This window comes from Seriola dumerili, unplaced genomic scaffold (genome assembly GCF_002260705.1).
Source record: "Seriola dumerili isolate Sdu_G_001 unplaced genomic scaffold, Sdu_1.0 BDQW01000002.1, whole genome shotgun sequence".
NCBI classification, from domain to species: domain Eukaryota; kingdom Metazoa; phylum Chordata; class Actinopteri; order Carangiformes; family Carangidae; genus Seriola; species Seriola dumerili.
This window is the reverse complement of record NW_019174257.1, coordinates 6,317,711-6,338,880: the sequence shown is the minus strand read 5'-3', so window position 1 is coordinate 6,338,880 and position 21,170 is coordinate 6,317,711. Positions and strand designations below refer to the sequence as shown.

Sequence of the window (21,170 nt, the reverse complement as noted above, 5' to 3'; positions counted from 1 at the left end):
TCAAACTACCGACAACGACTGAAACGCACAGCTTCCGGTCCGTGGCTTCAAAATAAAAGATACTCACGGACATGCGTTTATAAAATGGAACTGCTGTAAACTACTCTTAAAATGGTAGACTTTGGAGTTTGAATTTCAAACTAAATTTTCACAACTTTTTCACAATACTATACTAATCATAAATAAATACATAAAATACACTACCATGAAAGAGAGAAATAACCTAATGCATATCTAAAATAAGTATATAGATACACATTGTATACATATTTTTGCATTTTTATTTAAATATAACAACTTTTTCCAAAGTCTGTTTAAATTTCACAAGCCAGACAAGGTCAAAGGCAGCTGTGCGATTGGCTGCGCAGCTTCTGTCTGAAAGAGATAAAATGGGGATTGTAAACTTTGCATCGCCACTCACGTGCCCGGGTGTAACTACAGAATTGATTAAATTTTCATACTTTGTCTAAGAAAACCCTTTAAGAATGCATTTAAATAAAGAATATATGTTTAGTATAAGTTAACTATTTTGTATATAAAATGCCCATAACAATTTCCTCAATGTCAATCAAATTTCCCATTTAGTCTGACAAAACCAAAAACTAAAAAGTATTCAGTTTATCACATAAGACAAAAAAGCAGCAAACCTCAAAACTGAGAAGTTCTGACTGGGACACGTTTGTCATTTTTGAAGCAAAAAATGTTACCCTTTTATTTTTCTGTTGAACAAATGGATCAAATCAACGCCAACTGCATTTACAGAGGAGAAATTGTAACAAAGAACTATGGGTATCCTGGGAATTGATTAAAATTCAACTGAGGGTGACGTGCATGCACATCCAGCCTAAAGAAAAGACAAGCAATCACAGTTCCTTAATTTTTTTATTAACACATATCAACATGTCCACTTAAAAGGACTAAGTAGCAAATATGTTCTCTTCTGCATTCAACTGAACACAAAAGGCTAATTTCTGTACATTCACTAAGGCTCCGTCTTTAGGGAAAACACAGGTTTCCATAAGGCAAACAATATCTAAAGGAATGATATTAAGTACTTTATCCAGCATGTCAATTTATATTTCAGTTCTTCCTGACAGTACAAAGATGCAAGCTAGTGGCGTAATCTCTCTGCCATTTCAATTCATATTTTACAACCTAAATACACAGTAAAGGGAAAAGGCAAGTATAAAATAAAGTTAGTTCACGTTATCAAAATGTGTCATTTTAGAGCATTTCCCTGTGTAAGATAGGTTGGTGTATCAGCAGGGAAAGTCTGGACTGCCACTGCTGCGTCACTGAACCGATTCTGAGTAAAGAAAACGATTATTCAGTGTAGGCTGAACATGTATATAAATCTCAAAATGAATATGTGGATGTAAATAAATATCATACATGACAGCCACATTTTTTTAATCAGCTTATATCGTTCTAGCCCATTACAAGCCTTTCTTTTCTGCACAGTCACATCTGGCAGTTTCGTGTCACTTTATTTAACAGTATTTAAAACGCAAAAAAAAAAAAAATTATAATAAATTCCAATGTTTTAAGACTGATTTGTCAGTTATTCATTCTGCTAAAAGTCGCAGCATAAGACAGTCGTGCAATGGGGGAAAAATGGTTCTAAAAGCTGCAGTGAGAAATATTTTTCACAGCAACAACAGTTAATACTTATGGTAATGATAGCTACTTGAATATAGCATTCATTTCAGCTTTTACAGCTAAAAAGCCTTGTTCAAGACACGACCAATGCCAACAAAAAACCACTGGTAAATTTATCTCTCAAATGTATGTTCCAATTATATATCCCACTAGGTCACAGATTTTTTTAAAACATAAAATTGAACTAAACTTGAAATGAAAAAATACTGCACTGTGAACTAAATATGATAAGAAGCAGAAAATTCTGTCACATTCCGCAAGGCGTGTCGATAACATAAGATGAATAAATTGTGGCTGTGCAGTTTAATGTGATGTTTCTCTACAGTACAAAGAAGGGCAGGTATTGGAATCTCAATCTTTACAGTTACTGAACACCAACAACTACATGGGCAGATAATGCATAGCCTTTTCCCTTCGTGCTGTCCTCACACAATGTTCACAAACTCATAAAAACACTGATTACACACCCTGTGCTCCAACACACACCCGAGCAGGCAGCATATTTATTCCATTTTCACTAACAGTGCAAAACAGCAGCTTACACTTACAGAAGTGCCTTCACACATGTACGATGAAGGCAGCTTACACCTTCCAATTCAGAAACCTGACCTCTGTTTCAGTCCAGACAGACGTATGGCAGTATGTTCAGCCTGCTTTCATCTCCATGTGGGTCCAAGGAGATGCACTCCGTCCAGTCATACCAGTTACCCTTTGTGTCATAGCAGCCATTAACTCCGGACCAGTGTTGTGCATGTAATCTGCTGAGGTCTTCGTTGTTGACCTCTCTGCTAACCCCTGGTAAATCCTTGGCTGATCGTTCTGGTGCCAACACGTGTGTTTCCTTGGTGTCTTTACTTTGGTGTTCCTCTTTCTTCAAGAACTCAGTCATGAAAAAATGTGCACCCGGGGTGTGGGCGCCTGATGATGTCAGCACATTGCTTTGCTGGCTAAGGTACGACTGGATGATTTCGCTCCTCGACAGCTCTTTCCAGTCTGTCTGCTGGAAGGGACTGGGAGGGACAGATGGATTCTGCTTCGGCTGTTCTGACCACTGAGGTTCAGGTCTGTGCCCCAGTCTGACCTCCCCCTCCTGGCAAGACTCCTTATGGAAGGAGGTTTTGATCTGCCCTGTTACAGGGTCAAATGTCAGCCTCCTATCTTTTAACCTGACTGGTTTAGTGCTATCAACTACAGTCTGTCCATCTAAATTCACCACATAGTCTTTAGGCCTGTATTTCTGTCTTTTCCTTTTCCCTGTATTGCCAACAGCACCATCATCTTCCAAACTGACCCCGTCACTGCAGGGGGAGGCAGTTGAATTGTGAAGAGACGTATTGGGAGGCCTGCTTTGAGAGTCTAAATCTGCAGACCCCAACCCGTCAGTGTGCAAACCCTGAACACAGACATTTAAAGCCTGAGGAGAAGGCCCCAGCCCAGAGGTGTCCACAGACCCAGGCCTCAGAGTGGGGCTAGAAAGACGAGGCTCACTCTGTGCTTGGGTTGCAGTTTGTTTGACAACAGCTTCCTGCTTTGGAGTTTGAGGACTCTGCAAGGAACAGCGAGGGGTTCTGGGTCGATACTGCCCTCCAGAGGCAGCTAGCTCCTGTCTGGCTTGCTGCTGCAGAACGGATGCTTTTAGCAAAGAAGAAGTGCTAAGAGGCTGGCTGTATACCGGGGCACTTGGATGAGGTTTAACAGCATTGACAGGGATTTTATTTAGCCTGTCATTGTCCAAAGGCTCAGAAATCTCCCTGTCTGAAGGCTGATGTGCATGAGAATCTGTAAAAATTTCAGAGCTACTGCCAATTCCATTGGTTGGCAGCTGTTTTGAGTTTTGTATTTTATCATTAAGAGTTGTTTTGGATATCTTGGTTGGCAAGAGCTGTCCTTCCCTCTGGTTAGCCTTACGTTTCCTGTTGCCTGGTTTTTCCACCCTTGGAGAGTAGCAGTTGTTGAAGTCATTTCTGTTCTTCAACTCTGGACCTGTTTTACCTGATGGTGTGGTGGCAGCTGGAGTGGAGATGCAGGGATGAGCACCACCATTGGAAGACCATGATGCACCAGTGTGTCCTTTGGACAACACCTCATCCTTCCCTGGCTCAATTAGCTTCTGCCAGTTTCGCAGAAGCTTCTTGGCTCTTTTTGCAAGGTCCTCATTCTTGGTTTTCTTCCGAACATCGTTGATGAGCTTGCCAAGACGGGTTTCCTTCAAGGAGACAAGATTGGTGTTAAACACTGGCTGTGACTTGATTCCTGAAAAACCAGATTCAGCTGAATTTTATTTCTGAATGCACATATTGTTGGTGTGCATGTAACCTACCTCCAGTGCCTCTTTGGTGATGGGATATTTCTCCAAAAAAGAGATCACCTCCACAACTACCACCATGTTGCATATCTGCTGAAAAGACACATGCCTTTATATAACACAATCCTGTAACAGTATAGTGTTGCAACAGCATCCAAGTACATCTATTTGTATGTCGATGTCTATTTGTATGTCGATGTTACAGTTTGTGATTCCACATATATATATATATATATATATATATATATATATGTGGACACTTGTGATGAAGATATGTAATGAAATGAAGATATGTAATGAAAGCAAGACATTTTACAGTTAAACAATAAACTTTGTCCAAAATGACATCAGCACACTGAATTGGTAAAAGCCATTGGGAATTAGATAAAATAAATATGAAAATAAATAACTATAAATAAAAAACATAAGAACAAATATGTATACATATATTATATATATTTAACTTGAACGAAAACAAAGGATCAAATATACATATATACCTATATAACTTAACCCAAGCATTTCCATTGCATTATTGCTTCTTAATAAAAGTATTCATATCAGCGCATATCGGAGAATATATGCGCCGAAACCGATATTTCTGATAGGCCAATATCGTCCAATACATTCAGCCGACCAATATATTATATATATATATATATATTATATATATATATAATATATATATATTTATATATATATATATATATATATATATATATATATATAGCCCCTTTAATAGCCCCTCTTTCTTTTGTATGTAAAACGTGCACATTAGGCCTATTGCCTATAGGACTATGTTGGAATAATATATATAGTGGTGTGTGTGTGTGTGTGTGTATGTATATGTATATTATGTATGTATGTGTTTTATATATAATATATATATATATATATATATATATTATATATACACAAACACATACATACATAATATATGTATATATATAATATACACAAACACATACATACATAATATACATATACATACACACACACACACACACTATATATATTATTCCAACATAGTCCTATAGGCAATAGGCCTAATGTGCACGTTTTACATACAAAAGAAAGAGGGGCTATTAAAAGGCCGGGGCCTAATTTGAATACACTTTCAAACTTGCACCTGTATGTCAAGAGACGATGTACTCATGCTGGTTTCAGGTTCAGTTTGACAAACTGAGACTGGAGACTGCATGCAAATACAACCATGTTAACCCACAAGGAGAATAAGTAAGATCTGCTAGCAAGATAGAAGAAACGTACTGTACATATCTGACTGTTCACTTTGATCTGGAGCACAGTATATATTGCAGAATTCACACCATACAATTCTTCAAGTTGGAAATACTATCTAACCTTAGTCAATAATGCTTGTGAGACAACCATGGTTGTTTTCACAGTAGAAAAGAACTGGAGCGGCATCCTACTAAAGTTTGACACTGTAATGTCACAGTGATGATAGGGTGTTGTCCAGTTTAATTGTACCACAGATTTTTACCAATCTTTGAGAAGTGCTGTTGTCATCAGCTGTATGGGGTAAGGGTTGAAATGTTATTTCAAAGTATATAAAGACTTGAGCTTCCTGAAACCCTCATTTAATCATTTAATCAACATCTGTCACTGAAGGACACTTACCTGCAGATTTACACTTCCTACCTGGTAGCTTAGTTTAAACTATAGTTCTGAGGCATTGTGCAATTCAGTGTGTACAAACTGCCAACTTGTCTTCATCAACATTAGCCAACAGCATTGTGTTAGCCAGGCTCCTGAATGCCTGGTATTAATTACTATCACTAACAAGAGAGGTTAGCCAGCTAATTAGCAAGCACATAATAACTCGCCCCACACCTCCACTTTATCACCCCTCTGCAGTGACATGAAGCGGCTTATTGTCCGTCTCTCTTCACCCAGTTCGTTCCTTGGAAACTACGGGACATACTCACATTGCTCTGGCCGTCGATGGCCTGTAGCAGCCGGTCTCTCATCACCTGCGGAGTGGCTGTAGCCGCTGTCATCGCCTGGCGGTGTCGTGGGTCGGTCAGGACGGACTCAAGACAGCAGGATCCCCCGAGGAGGCGAGGCGGCGGTGGGAAACCTGCCGACACTCACAGGCCCGACGGAAGATCTTCTGTGGGAGTGGGCGTCATGTCTTATCATGCTTTAAATCTAGTTTCGTTCGCTGTCCTCACGTATTCGTGAATTCAGACAACGAGTACAGAAAATCCTCTCCGGGAATTGGCTACCCCCCTCGGCTGGTAGCCTCCTCCTCCTCGGCCTTCTCATCGGGCTTTTTGTGAAGAGCCCGCGAAGAGCACGACGGGAGAATTTTACGCAACCACCGTCAATTTACGTCATCTCGCGTCTATATTATTGTTTGCCGTGATATGTTGAACAATAGTGTGATCTCTTATTAAAACCTACGTTTATTTTATTACATATGTATATAATATATATTTTATTTTACTTCAGAATCGGTTTTAATGGTCAAGTACGTTTGTGCACAGCTCACAGTATCAATAACAAAAGCATCCAGGGAGCTAAACGGACATACAGAAAAAACAGGGATAACAAAGCAGAACAAAGATAAATCAACACATGACTATTATATATAACCCAGTAGGCTAAAAATGAAGTGGTGCAAGGAATGGAAGAGTGTAAGTAATGTGCTGGAATAAACATAAAATTAACAAGTAATATATCATGTAATAAATTTATAAATAAAGAATCATCACCAAGTTTTATCTTTTAAGACACTTTTTTTTCAAAAGCTCTATGTGATGTGTTCTTTGATTTTTTTTTCTTTAACTTATACTGAGTTTTTCTTTTATGCCTATTCATTACAAATATTAACAAGACCCTTTTAAAGCCATTATGGCATCCTAAAATGTATCAATTGTACAGATTTGCAGGCAAATGATAAATCATTTGAGATATTTTTTAAGCAGAAATGAAAAAATACTGCTTACATGTAGTCAAATGTCAGAACCTGCCGTTTTTCTTGGTCGGACACTAGAGTAAATTAAATATTTTGGGTTTTGTACTGTTGCTTGGATAAAATAAGACATTTAATGATGTGTGCTTGTCTTCTAGGCCTTTTTCCAATGTCTGATAGACAAAATGATTAATCAAAAAATAACCAGCAGATTAGACAATAATGAAAATAATCGCTAGGTTATACAGGAGACTTCTTGAGGTTAAAAAAACCAAATCCAAATCTGCCTGTAGTTGTTTATGCTTAAATATTGAAATAAAGTTAAGTCTGATATAAAAGATGGTAAAATATGTTAATTTCTTGAAAATGAACTGCAACTGCTTTTAGGAAATGTATTTAATTTATTAGTCATGTCATTGCAAAGTCAGTATAGACAGTCACAACCATGCAAGTCAATTAACAGACAGAGGATAAGAAAATTGTATTTTTATTGTTAAGAATAAGGACACATTTACATTATATAGTGCATATACATTTACTTACAGCACATGTGCCCCAGAATAAAAGGAAAATATATATATATATATATATTTTTATCTGAGCTGCTGCACATCACACACTTAACAGGAGATAAGTAAAATTTGGAGATGTCTGTATCAGAAGGTGACAGACATCATTCTGACTTGTCTGTTGGATCCAGCTGAACTCTGACGGCCATGCAGGTAAAAGGAATAAAAGGATGTTTCAGCAAGATCATCTTGGTAAGTCAAAGGTTGAACACCAACTCTGATTACAGTCGCCATATGTGAGGTTATAGGACAGAGCAGGATCCTTAAATGATGACAGACAACTAACAAACCACAGAAACAAATTTTCCTATTCTGTTAGCAAAGGCTGCCCATCATTTTCAACCCTGGTGTTTCTTTAATAAATGAACCGACATGCTGAAGAAACCATCTTGTCTTCTACACTGAAGCACAAGGGCACATTTACGACACATATCCAGCAGAAGGCAGGGGCGGTGATATAGTTACAGCTTAAACAAAAAAGTGAAAAAATGTAACAACTTGTATTAGACAAAATAAATACAGCGATTCATAGATTCCTGAACAGCCAGATGCAGAATTAGAATTTGAGGTGGTAAAGAAAATGGAGCATAATTAAAAGAGTCAAAGGAACAGAAAATCCCATAAAGGAGAAGTTCAGAGCATCCATGTTGAAAAAGTGGGAGTCTGGTCATCACACATGTTGATCATGATCCAAACAATCTGTGAAGATTTAAGACATTCAACCACTTAGATAAGAAACAAGTTCATAGCACATTTTCGAGGACTTTTGTTTAAAAGGTTGAAAAAGCATAAGAGGGTGGACAATGGAAGAAAAGGGGGCTTCCAAAAGCCTCAGAAAACATTAACTTAATTGTTGCCTCATGTATGTCCCTGTGGTAAAAGACCCGTCAATCAATTTGAGAGTGATATCACCTTCTTTTATATTTGGATTTACCACGTGTCAAGTGTCACGTACACTAGTCAAAGGCAATTACATGTGTTTCTGGTGAAAAAGTATCACCAGAAATGATTTATAATCAAACAATCTTAAATGGGAGTTTACATTTCTGTCCCATGTTGTACATTCTACGACATCAAAAATTCAGCAGAGGGATTATTAGGTTATGTTAAGTTGTTTTTCATACTGTCAACAAGTCCCATATGAGCTACTTTCTGACTTCCTTATTCAGTCTGTGGCACACAACCCCAACTCCACTGGTTTCTACTGAAGATATAAATCTTGAAAAAATATATAGACAAATATATAGATTTATTTGTGTAAAGGTGCAGTATATTCCAAGAACAGCCGGACACTGTCATTTTTAGCAAACTTTACTCAAACAGGGGTCAACAGCCTATTTGTTGGGGACTACTTTCATCCATTAATAATAAACATTTGACCCTCTAGTGTGTGTCAAATGATGGTGTATGTGGGATTGACTCAAAATAAACTACAGTGCCAGTGAAGGAACATGTCACCTAGTGAATGAAATTGAGAGAGCAGCACGTTCACCATTACGTCTTTTTACAACTATTTTAAAGTACATGACCAGCATTGACTAACAGAGTCTTACTCACACAATCATGCAGAACATGATGAAGATGTTCCACAGAGCGATGAAGATCCGAAAGTATCGCAGGCTGAGCAGGAACTCTCTGATGTTGTCACCTGAAAGATGGACTAATCATTTTTGTGGCTGTACTTTTTAGATATCTGTGACACACACATTTTCTTAATTCTATTCTCATCTCTCTCTTTAACACTCATACACACCTGTTGTTGGTGCTCTGGACTCATCTCCAAATCCCTGGCCCTCCTTCCTTTTGCTGCAAAACATCCACAGTCAATCTCCTACTGTTCCATTTGTTCATTTTACTGCTGCTTTATTTAACAATGTGATATGATCTTCTATAGTTGTGACTGTGCTGCACGGCTCATGTGTCTGATATTACCATTTTACTAACTACTCAGTATCTTTCAACATTTTGTCAAGATCAACATAATTATCATATTTTATTGATGCCTTATTATTTCTGTTTTGGGTGTCTTCTGTTGGTTGCATGGCTACATGTTACGAATAATGGATATTGTTGCTATATTATTGTACTATTGTTTTGCTGTTTCCCTCTGGATGGTGTCTGCATTGTCTTGAGAATGCTTATTTTGTTTTTATTGCTGTCTTTATGGCATCCTGTTGTCTTGTGTACCATCACTTCATTGGTTTCAGAACATCTCACCAAAGAACTGCAACTGAAAATTAGCCAGGTCACTAACACATATATAGAGAGAAATTATAAATACATAAATAAAATAAAGGCCTGTTCTACATGTAAAGTTGAAAGCAGCAGTGGTTAACCCTCTGGAGTCAATGTAAAAAACTCTAAGCATGTTTTATTTACAAAGCATACATTTATTTGTTCATCATTTAGAGAGATGCTGGCGACACTAGTTCAAAGTGCTGATGTGGGGTTTTCACACGCCTCAACTCATTCATATCATCAACTTCTTTTAATTATTCATATTGTCAGTGACAATATAGGCATATACTGACTTTTAATCGAAGAGGCACAAAAACAAGTTGGGATAAAATCACTTAACATGTAAACAGACGATGTTATTATCTTATTATATTTTCATGCTGAATTTGCATGTTTATATAGCAAAACATTTTTTTTGTACAACATTGACCTGTTCTCTAATAATATTTAAGTAATTATCACTAAAGATTGTGGATTTTTACGTGTCTGTCTTTTTTCTAGCAATTTAGTTTCCTGGCAGCTTTATATTTCGTGTATATTTACAAAATGATAAGTCAAACGTTTAATTTTGGATGAAATACTCACAGCTTGAAATTCAGCACAGCCCCTGCATTCACCAGCAAGGTCCTGGAGAGCACAGAGAGACAAAGTGGTCAGACAGGTGAGATTATTTACCTGCAGAGCTAACGTTAGCTGCTGAGCTGGCATTAGCACTGAGCTAGTTAGCTTGTTACACCGCCATCTAACTGGCACCGCCGTGTACAAAAACACACACGGAAAACATTTCAGTAAAATAAAAAAACGTGTCTCTACGTAAACACATGGCAGACATTGAATAAATTACCCGAATATCAACAGATCTGCGATCATCTTGCTCTCATCACATCACAGAGATTTCTCACTTCCGTCTTCATCTACGCAATCAAAAATGTGACCAATGAAGTTTCAGTGCCCAGACGAGAGCTATCATAAGTTTTAATACCCTGAATTTGCCTGTCAGGCAGGTCTCTAACTATCACTTCCTTACGATTTGTTTCAGTAGTTATGGGTGGTAAAGGCTTAAACTGTGGGTAGGGGGCATTGTAGGAAGAGGGGGGGGGGGGGGGGGATTGAATGGATGTTATAAGAATATTTGGTATAACGACTACGACGTTCTACCTGAAAGACTAAATTTAGGGACGTAAATCCCACCAACTGAGTTTCAGCAGGCTAGATTTAAGAGGCAACACCAGCAGAAATATCCTGCTTTGGAGATCCTATTCTTAGAAACGAGCGCCATCTACAGCTAAGAAAGGTAATCGCAGGGTCATTTCTTTTTCTTCAACGTTGAAAAATTAAAATTTTAAAGAACTTAGATAACTACTTTTTAAATAGACAGGGAGTCAATGTAGCTTAAAATAACAAGAAATTCTATTGTGACATCTATGACTGTGTAATCTAATATTTTACTGCCAACTCTGCTGCCCCCATCCATATACAACAGAGGAGGAAAAATGTTCAGACCCACCACTGAGGCGTCGCGGAGGTCGTTTGTGGGTGGGTCAGAGTTCAGTAGCCAACTATTTGATATTGTTGCTGCTTTTCAACAGTAAACTTCTCTGAAGACGTGGATAATGGTGTCAAAAACTGATAAACGTAATAGGCAACGGGTGTGAAAGATCATTTAGATAGATGACCAATACAATTCACCCATCTCAAATCACTAGATGTTTTGGAGATCCAAGGTTTTCAGTGTGGTGGTTTTAGGGCCCCCTGGCGGTGACAAACCTCGTTGCGCCGATTATTATTCTCCTCAAGAATTAAAAGAAAAAAAAAATGATAAAAAACAATAATATTAAAATAATTTATTATAATTAAAATACATAAAATCGGGGTTTTATATATATATATATATATGCAGGTTTAGCACAGCTGCGCATTTAATCACAATATCTCTGCCTCATGTAGAAGAATGTAAACAAGTAGCGATATCACCAAATGCTGTCGAGCTGTTTGGGATTAGAGTCAGCCCCGGTGCGGGATCTGATCCGGAACGGAGGAGGGTTTTTTTTTATGAACCAGTGGATACTTCTTTGCTTGTAGTAAGCGTGGACACTCTACGATGAAGAAGAGGACGAAGCCTTTTATTTGTCATTTTAATTCTCCAGCAGCTGACACGTACACCTCCTGTCGCCTAAGAAGCGGAGCAGCTGGCACAGAGCGCAGATGATGATGATGATGCTGAGGCTCTGGAGATGAGAGGTATTAATAGGAGCGCTTGAGTGTCACAGGATTTCACTGTCCAGACCGGGGGGCTTGGTGGAGAGTCGGTCGACCGGGTTGGGGGGGCTTCCGATCCAGACTGCGCAGTTGGAATAAAAATTTAAAAAAATAAGACAGAGAGTCACTGGTTGTCAGACACACAACATGGAGGTGCTGGCAGTTCTTAATTTGGGCGATTTTGCCCCAGCCTTCTCTAAAATGGGAATGTTTCCTGTGTTTGATCTCGCTTATTACATCGTATCCATCCTCTACCTCAAGTATGAGCCAGGTAAGTGTGTTTTGACACTTTTCTGTGAGCGCTTGTCTTTCAAATTAAGGGCATGCTTCACTATTACATAAATATATTAATCTGCATAGTTTGGCAGGTGCATCTACTGTACTACATGCTCCACACTCACCAGACCTGTTGTTGTTAATAAACATACCTTTATTTACAACACCACAAAGTAAAAATATATATTGCTAATATAGGAATTCAAAATATGAACCCATAAGAACGTATAAGTAGTGACTGAGATGAAAAAGCCTAATATTTATATAACGTGCATTTAATAATTAGTGGTTTATTATTTAATAATTTATGGCTTTTTTTCTGTGGTATAACTACTCATTGCTCTTGAATCCCAAAATGGACTTACTGTTGCTGTTATCTCTATAGCACCCTATCCTTATAAAGCTTGACCTGTTATATAAAGTGAAGCAGGAGCTTGGTGCTGAGGAAATGTCTGCTGCTGCAGCAGCCTGACCTCATTTACACTGCAGGAACTTGCTGGAGTAGATTAAACTACTCAGCTTTGGGTCAAGGCTGATATTTTCCAAGATTTAACTCCTTTGAGCAACAGATCCTCTCGAGGAGGATGAAACCTGAGAGAAGGCCTGTGCATACCGATGGCTTAGGCAATAAATAGAAGATCCTGAAATAGAGTGTCAGTGGGCCTCCGAAGCCCCTTCTGCTGAACACTTGTAGGCTGCATTTGGGTTGGGTGTGTTATTTACACTGAGTGTTAAACATGAAATAAGGTGTTGAGCAAGAAGGCGGGCATGACCTTGTTGTCCCTGGGAGTGTGCAGTCTTTGAAATACCTCACTTTCCACACCCCTAAAGAAAAAGTTTGCTCTGACGTCAAAGTTCAGTCAAATGAAGAAGGCAGGAGCGCCACACACACTTTGATCTCATCACAAAATCAAAAAGTTCACAGATTTATTCTGTCGCTTCTAAAGGAGCATAAGCTGCATTGTACACCTTGTACAACATGAGTCACGTGTTTTGTACTCAGACAACTGGGAAATGTCATCTTTGTGTCGTTATCTCCCACATTTTCCGCTGCACTGATGCTCCAGCCACTGGCAGTGAGGAAAGTTTAGGAGCTGTTAGTCAGGTGAATAAACTTCTGTACCTCTTAGTCTCTTTAAATCACTTCTGGAAACTTAGATTATGCTACATGAGGTATGTGGAGAAAGTTAATGGTTATATGCTATTTCAAAATGTATCTACAACTAGGCTAGTTATTATTAGTTAGTTAGATAGAGTTCATTTTGTTGTTGAACTACCTGTGTTTTAAATTAAATTAAGCAGAAAATAAATGAATGCTAATCTAGAGTCACCCTTAGAGCGGACCTTCAGATACACATCAACACATCAAAGTCTGATTACAGGTCTTGGGGAGTACGACTGCATATGTGAGAAAAGTTTTATTTTGTGGCGCCAGAGGAAGCTGCATGAAATCTGACAATCTGCCTCAAGTGATGTCACTTGAGTCAACGTTAGTTGGGTCTGAAGACTACAAGTTTGAAAATGTGAATAAAATCTGTTGGCGTGCAGTAGCCTACGAAAGAGATGAAGTTACCAGACCTCTGTAGCCCGCTCCTCATCTCTGCTTGAGGCTAGCAGCTCGAGACTTAGTCAGTCGCTACTAGCATAACACACCTGAAACTCTGATCTAAATTGTCAGCTGTCAAGTTGCATTGTGGGTGATGTAGGTTTCAAGTTTTTTGGGTAGTAAAGATGATACCTTAGGTTCTTAGGAGTCTGATAGTGTCATAGGAGTGCTACGGTTAATGGGTGGTGTACTCTGTTAAGTGTTGAGCCAGGTTAAAACAATCAACAACATGTGGCTGTTGTGCTGCTGCTGCTGCTGCTGCTGCTGCTGCTGCATGTGCAATATGTAAAGTGAGCAATGCAAACTTTTACTGCGAGATGCAAATTTAGTTTGAAGAACAACTCTCCCGATGCTTTTGAATTGTGAGCAAGCGCAGCAACATGTCTCCGTGTGTCGGTTGAAATTCTGAATCTTTTGCAGTGACTTGCCGTATTACTTTAGTGCAGTTGTTGTTATTTCAGTATTTCTGTTGTGACCGTTGCTAGTTTGAATGTACAAATGAATTTATGAATAAACCTAGTTCTTACTGCATCCCAAAGTTTTACGGGTGTCAAAAAGCAGGTGCAACACCATGCTGCTGTTCACATTTCCCGTAGTAGCTGAGGTAAAGGGGACTGGCTCACTCTCCTTTTAACACATTTGTTGTATTTTGTTTTAGATTAAATGAACAAGAAGTTGAAAACACTGAGAGAGTGTTTGTTTTTAACTTAAAGAGTCGTACAATCAAAGGCATTGATGCACGTTTTAGAGTTAAAATCTATTTCATCATCAGGCCTCAGGCTAACTATAGCATGTCTACCAACCAAGGCTGACCTCATGACTGTGTATAACTTTATCTCATTTCACATTTCAGGACATTTTACAGTCACATGACTCACACTGCCAAGATTTGCAAGATCACCTTATATCCACCATTAGCCGCACGTGTCTGAGTAGAGATCCGCAGTTCACAGACCACATGTTAGAGGAGCACATGAATGAGTTTTTTTTTTGGGGGGGGGGTCGGTACTGTAGGAGGGAAGGGAGACAAGTGTGGGGGTCAGAGGTTAAGACGGGCCCGACAGTTGCAAGGCAGGAGGAGCAGTTGAGCAGAATATATTTATAGGGCCGCATTTCTCAGGATCAGATTGCTTTCAAACTGAGCGCCAGTTGCAGCACGACACCCTCACCCACCTGTTGTAGGAGATTTGTGCTCACATCTCGATTTACTGTATGTTTCTATCAATGTTGTAACACCGGCCAGTTTTTTACTCATTTAAAAACAGAACACTATAATACTTATGTGGTTCTACTCAAGTAAAATGTTTGATAGCAGGCCTTTTTAGTTTTGTAGTGAGGTTTTGCTACTTTTTCTTCCTCTTCTGCACCTCAGAGTGAGTTATTGAACATAAAACTACAGAAAAAAACAACACAATCCATCTTCAAATGCTCATCCTGTTTCTTTCAGTCAGTTTTCTCTTAGTTCGCTGCAGTTTGCTTTATTTCACCGGTGAGGGTTCCCTGTAACAGTTTGAAGCCTTGACATTTTTGCTATTGTTAGCTGCAGTTTAACACATCTTGCATATTGTTTTAGAAATGTGGTCAAACTGTTGACTGGGGCTGTAATTGAAGTGTCCTGATAGACAGTTTTAGTGGATACCTGCCAACCAATCAGACACAAGCAATTTCCTAGTCGTCCAAGACGTTTGGCACATAATAAGTCAGTGTCACATATACTAAAAAAATGAATATTAAATTATCATATCTAAAACACATAGTTTATAAATTACAAACAGCTGTCTGTTCTGTTCAAGTCTGTCCTCTGGCATTTGTTGAGATGGCAAACTGTCAACTTGTAAATGACTGTAGAAGTCCTGGGTCAATATTAGGTTATGATAAAAAGACAGATTATCGGGGTGTGCACTGAAATGGTCGACTGGGTGTGGACAAAGATATAGCGCATAGACACACAAGGGATCCACTGATAATGACTTTTGAAGGTCGTCGCTAACAGTTTTGCGCTGCAAGAACAAACAGAATATTTTTAAATTTCATATACACGGCACTAATCAATCTGACCCATGTGATTTCCAAAAAAGAACAAAGATTACCACAGAACTTTGTTCTGGCCAAAGTGGAAAAGCTTCTAAAACAGGATTTAGACAATTCAAATTTAGGATGCAGTCAAGGCTATGTACTTTTTTCAGTGGTTTCTAATCTAATTTGTGGTTATGGTTTCTAATCCAAAATAATTTGTTACATTAAAAAAAACATAATGAAATTAAAGAAGAGTTAGTTTGTTTGGTTTTTAAAAAAAATATGGTTTAAAATGAGTTTACATTGAATGATTAAATCTGTCAATAACTAATTATATTTACTTTTTTTTCATTTTAAAATTCAAATTGATATCTGCTACAATGTTTTTTTGGTATAAGAAAAAACAAAAGTTAGACATTAAAATCGTACATACAGCATCTTATATCGTAAGTTTTTATTTTAAATAAATTAGTTATAGGAATCAATCATTTCTTACAATCATTCAGTTACAGTTAAATGGGAAAAGCCTAAACTGTATTTCCCTCACCCTGCAATCCAAATCCATATATTAAGGCACCTTCATTTAATAAAGAAATTATAAAAAGAAAGAAAATATTCAATCAAAATAAGATTTTAAATGTTTCAAGGTATTTTTGTAGCTGTGGTTGTGACAGAATCTGACAGTGGATGAAGCTGACTGTGAGAGCTGATATTTGATAAAAGCCAAATACATCTTAATCTGCACACAAACAGACATAAGCAGGACACTGAGTGCACACACGCACACACACACACACACACACACACACACACACACACACACACACACACACACACACACACAAAACTCCACCACCTTCACCAACACCTCCAACCTAACCTGTTTGCTCACTGAAACAAATTCTTATTCTACTGTTATTACATTTTGTTGACAGCTCCTCCTCTGTGTTGCAGGCTCAGTGGAGGTTTCTCGCAGGAGTCCTGTGGCCTCCTGGCTCTGTGCCATGCTCTACTGCTTCGGTAGTTACATCCTCGCAGACATCATGCTTGGAAGCAGCCCCATCGACTATTTCCAACACAACAGCCACATCCTTCTGGCCTCAGCTGTCTGGTGAGAAAATCCTCAGAACGACTTCACCCTTCACGGTGGAGGAGATTCTGTTTTAAGGTCACACATGCACAGTTTCTTTTGTTTTTTTTTTTGTTTGATTTTCGCACTTTTCATCAAACTTTCAAGACTTCTCCCTTCCAGCCATTGTTTCCATTCAAAAAAATTGACTGGTAATTTATGTCATGTGACTGCTGACTTCGACCTGCCATTGTGGCCAGACAACAAAATGGTTCATTTATTTTTCTGCTTTTCGTAGGAAAAGAAACAAGTCTTTCAATCAAACGGGTCAGACCAAAAAACACTAAATATGCTTCCCACTTTTGACCAACTATATCTAACTATGCAGCTACTTTGATTTTATGCTTTAAAGATTTTGGTTTTGGTTTTTAGGTTGGTTAGTGGGGCTGAAAACATCTAAAAGGATTTTAACAAACTCAGCATATCTTTTAAGAAACTACCACCCAGTCATTTGGGAGAATCCACAGATTGGCACCATGTATTCTTTTTAATGAGAATTTGGGGGATCTACAGTCCCTGGGGGGAGTTTTATAGGTAGATTTCAGTATCTTTATACTGTATTTGAAGATTCAGTTTCAGTGGCAGTGTGAAAAAGACTTTAAAACATCATTTAGTGGTCGACTACGACTCATGACCTTTTAGAGACAATTTTCTAACGAACATGAAACTTTGAGAAAAAAGTCCAAGGCGCGTTGTGTGGGTTGTTTCACGTCTCAGCAGAAGAAAAAACTAAACTTGATGGCTAGATATATACTACTTGCAAGGGGGAAAATATAGGGGGCTTTTTGTGATTTGGGTGAACTGACCCTTTAATACAATACATTCAATACAATCTTCATCAAGCTAAATATAAACTATAGTAGAGAAATTTAAACCCTCACCTTCCCTCACTCTGATATCTTATATTTCTCTCCCTATGTCCGCTACAAACACAGGTACCTCATCTTCTACTGCCCACTGAACCTCTTCTATAAATGCGTGGCTTTCCTGCCTGTCAAACTCGTGTTGGTCGCCCTGAAGGAGGTCGTCCGCACCCGTAAGATCGCTGCCGGTGTTCACCACGCCCACCACGCCTACCACCACGGCTTCCTCATCATGGTCATCATCGGATACGTCAAAGGTCGGTGTCAGGTTTCACAGCAACTTGTGTTCATACAGTAGGACATGACAGGTACCGTTACAACGTTGGTAATGTCATATGCAGGATATTACAGTACACTACGAGCAAAACAAGTCGTGGCATGAAAATGAGTCATGTTTCATTTGGGCTTTTGAATTGTGTCAAAAGTCCAGTTTTCAGTACCTTATCTTTTTCATCTTTGTGCTTACACGGTGCATGGTAAATTCATTTGTGTTTAATCGAATCCCCACACAGCCGACACGGGGGCAGATAGCATTCCATGGGAGAAAAACTGTACACAATTCACACAGAGCTGAGGGATCAGGGGATTAACAGACACCCAGCAGCTCATTTTTGCCCCGGGCAGTGCAAGCCTCTGTGAAACTATCCCATAAAACAAAAATGGCCATAGAAAATGTATATAAAGTGGTCACTGTGCTCTGGCCTCTTACTGTCTCTGCTGCAGCGGTGCGGCCCTGCAGGCCGGCCATGCTGAAAATGGGGGAGAAAGGCTGAAGCCAGATGAGAGCAGTGACACGAGACGCAGACTTTTTTGTCCTCATTTTTTCCACTTGTCTATTTTTATCTTCCCAGGGTCTGGAGTGGCTCTCATTTCCAATTTTGAGCAGCTGCTGCGCGGTGTGTGGAGGCCCGAGACCAATGAGATCCTCAACATGTCATTGTAAGTCTGTGTTTCCTGCTCTGCAGCAGCTGATGGGAACACATACTCATCACTACCTCATCCAGCATGTAGGCTGTTTTAGATTAGCATGTAACCCAAACCCATAGACAAAACTAGAACTTAAAAGTAACTGTGATCACAGTCAGACCCAAACTACAGTCAATCTGTTTGAAACACACAGTAAGTTTGTTGAAGATACTATATGTAGTTTGGTAGTTTGACATTGGTGCCCCCTAGTGGCAGCATCCATAAGAGAGCCCTCCTGGCAGCCTGTAATATCACTGTCAGATGAAAATATATTACCCATGGTTTTTATCATGGCAATAGACACTTCAACTTTATTATAAGGCTTTTGATAAGCGTAAGAGAATTTGTTCAAACCTCAGAGGTAACAATAAACTTCTAATAAAAACATCACATTTTTCAATAATGACAAAAAAATAAAAAAATTTAAAAATGTTTGCCACGATCTCCCACTCCATCTCTGATTTCTGCCCTAGTAAACAATATGATGGACAGATTTTTGCTGACAGTTTGTCTTTCATCTCCGCAGCCCGACCAAAGCCAGTCTGTACGGAGCTATCCTCTTCACCCTGCAGGAGGCTCATTGGCTGCCAGTGTCCAAGAGCACCCTCATCCTCGTCTTCACCCTCTTCATGGCCACAAGCAAGGTGCTGCTGTGTGACATGTAGTTGACAGAGCTGATTTAAGTCTAGAGTTCTGATTGCGTATTGTGTTGTATATAAGAAGATGACATTTCGTCCTTCATGAAAGGATTATGCGCCAGAAATAAAACACCCCACTTGCTTGTCATATGTAAATTGTCATATTAAATTGCGGCTAAATTTAAACAAGAAAAAAAAAACACACATGAAACACTATTTGTGTTTCATCGGCTTTCCAGGGAAACACACTTCTGTTTCAAGCACCAGTGAACCTGTGGATCAGTGTTTTGATGAGATCCTTGCTTTGTTTTATGTCAGACCAGCACATGCACAAGAACGCACAACAAGTTCATTTGTACAGCACGTTTAAAGAACAAGGCAATTCAGAGATATAAAAGAAACACAAGACAATATCAAATGAAATTGAACAACAGGAGAATAAAAGGTCATTACAGTTCAGTGACATTGCACTGCGAGATCTCAATTAACAGACACAAATTTGATCAATGGTAAACACCGATGCAGCAGAGGCTGAGATATCTTCAGTTTTTGTCCCTTGTATGAGACAAGGTCCAAAAATGCTGGATCCTACAATTCCCATGTTGCAACTCATTTGCATCTTTTGTTATTCCCTCCGCTCCTGGTAAACATGTTTCAAACATCAAAGATAATCAGGGTTATTTCATCAGACTTTAGAAAGTTCCTCCAAATCGGCAGATAATGTCATAAAACTGTTCTTCACAAACTGACTTGAACTCGTCATGATGAGTAAACCTAAAATCCTAAAATCTTCCCACTGTCTCCATCTTCCTTCAGGTGGTGATGACCGCAAGACACTCTCACGGCTCCCCCTTCGCCCTCATTGAGTCCTGGGTTTGCCATCTGCTGTTCGGCTCCCCACTGGGCGGCTCTGAGGAGGACCACCACCATCCTCCCGCCGCCACTCCATCCTCACCTCTCAAAACCAAGGAGGAGCTGAGCGAAGGCGCTCGCAAGAGGAAAGCCAAGAAAGCCGAGTAGGATGTCACGCTGCACTGATGAAACTGCATCTGACTCGCCCTCATGGCCTCCACATGATGGGACTTCCCATTCCTTTCTAGGGAAAGGGGCAGTTTGATGTTTTACCAAATGAGACCCTTTCTGTTAGAGCCAAATGGTGCTTTCTGCATTTTACACAGCATGAGGACTCTGTAAATACCAGAGTAAATGTTTCACACTGCAGCCCAACCTGGACATTTTAGACCTACTTATTTATGCGTTTGTGAACATCTGTGCCCAACACTGTGTGGTGATCCACGTTTGTAGGAGCTGCGTGGTCGTCCTAGGATGGCCTTCGTCCCACATCAGTAGTTGTGTTACCAGGTGTCGTTGGATTTCTTTTAATCCACCAAACCGTATTTTATTAAAGAAACAGAAAATGCAAATTAATCTGACTCTCAATCAGAAATTCAAATGTGAATAAAGCATAAACATTGCTGCTTTTTACATTGAGACGGAGACAAATTCATGTCTTTGAATAAAATTAAGAGAAACACTGAGTCCTGGTGGTTTTTAATTTCCTCCCCTTATTGACATAAAAAAATTTTTTTTTATGATCTCTTTCCATTGGTTGTAAATGTTTAAAACCAGTGTTCTAGATATCGTTTCAACATCTTGTCTCCACTTTTGGCCCAGGTCTAGATTCAGCAGTATGTATCATATTACATTT

At 39.0% G+C, this 21,170-nt stretch overlaps 3 protein-coding genes across 4 annotated transcripts; 1 reads left to right on the top strand and 2 right to left on the bottom strand.

Moving 5' to 3' along the window:
* Positions 1-863: 863 nt before the first annotated feature.
* med26 (mediator complex subunit 26) lies at positions 864-6,258 on the bottom strand. 2 transcript variants are annotated; one of them, XM_022754901.1, is made up of 3 exons: positions 5,914-6,258; positions 3,980-4,057; positions 864-3,865 (listed from the first exon to the last, which is right to left on the bottom strand). In XM_022754901.1, exons 1-3 carry the CDS (start codon positions 5,983-5,985, stop codon positions 2,276-2,278), a joined length of 1,740 nt encoding a protein of 579 aa, XP_022610622.1. In that variant the 5' UTR covers positions 5,986-6,258; the 3' UTR covers positions 864-2,275. The 2 variants fall into 2 exon arrangements, with proteins under 2 accessions (XP_022610622.1, XP_022611419.1); XM_022755698.1 differs by having other exon boundaries at positions 3,980-4,054.
* Positions 6,259-7,373: 1,115 nt separating this feature from the next.
* On the bottom strand, positions 7,374-10,658 carry smim7 (small integral membrane protein 7). The gene is made up of 5 exons (XM_022770403.1): positions 10,554-10,658; positions 10,295-10,336; positions 9,225-9,277; positions 9,029-9,119; positions 7,374-8,170 (listed from the first exon to the last, which is right to left on the bottom strand). Exons 1-5 carry the CDS (start codon positions 10,577-10,579, stop codon positions 8,155-8,157), a joined length of 228 nt encoding a protein of 75 aa, XP_022626124.1. The 5' UTR covers positions 10,580-10,658; the 3' UTR covers positions 7,374-8,154.
* A 1,056-nt stretch (positions 10,659-11,714) lies between these two features.
* tmem38a (transmembrane protein 38A) lies at positions 11,715-21,001 on the top strand. The gene is made up of 6 exons (XM_022755141.1): positions 11,715-12,239; positions 16,821-16,977; positions 17,931-18,115; positions 18,710-18,797; positions 19,351-19,468; positions 20,279-21,001. The coding sequence occupies exons 1-6, from the start codon at positions 12,116-12,118 to the stop codon at positions 20,480-20,482; spliced, it is 876 nt and encodes a 291-aa protein (XP_022610862.1). The 5' UTR covers positions 11,715-12,115; the 3' UTR covers positions 20,483-21,001.
* The last annotated feature ends 169 nt before the right edge of the window (positions 21,002-21,170 follow it).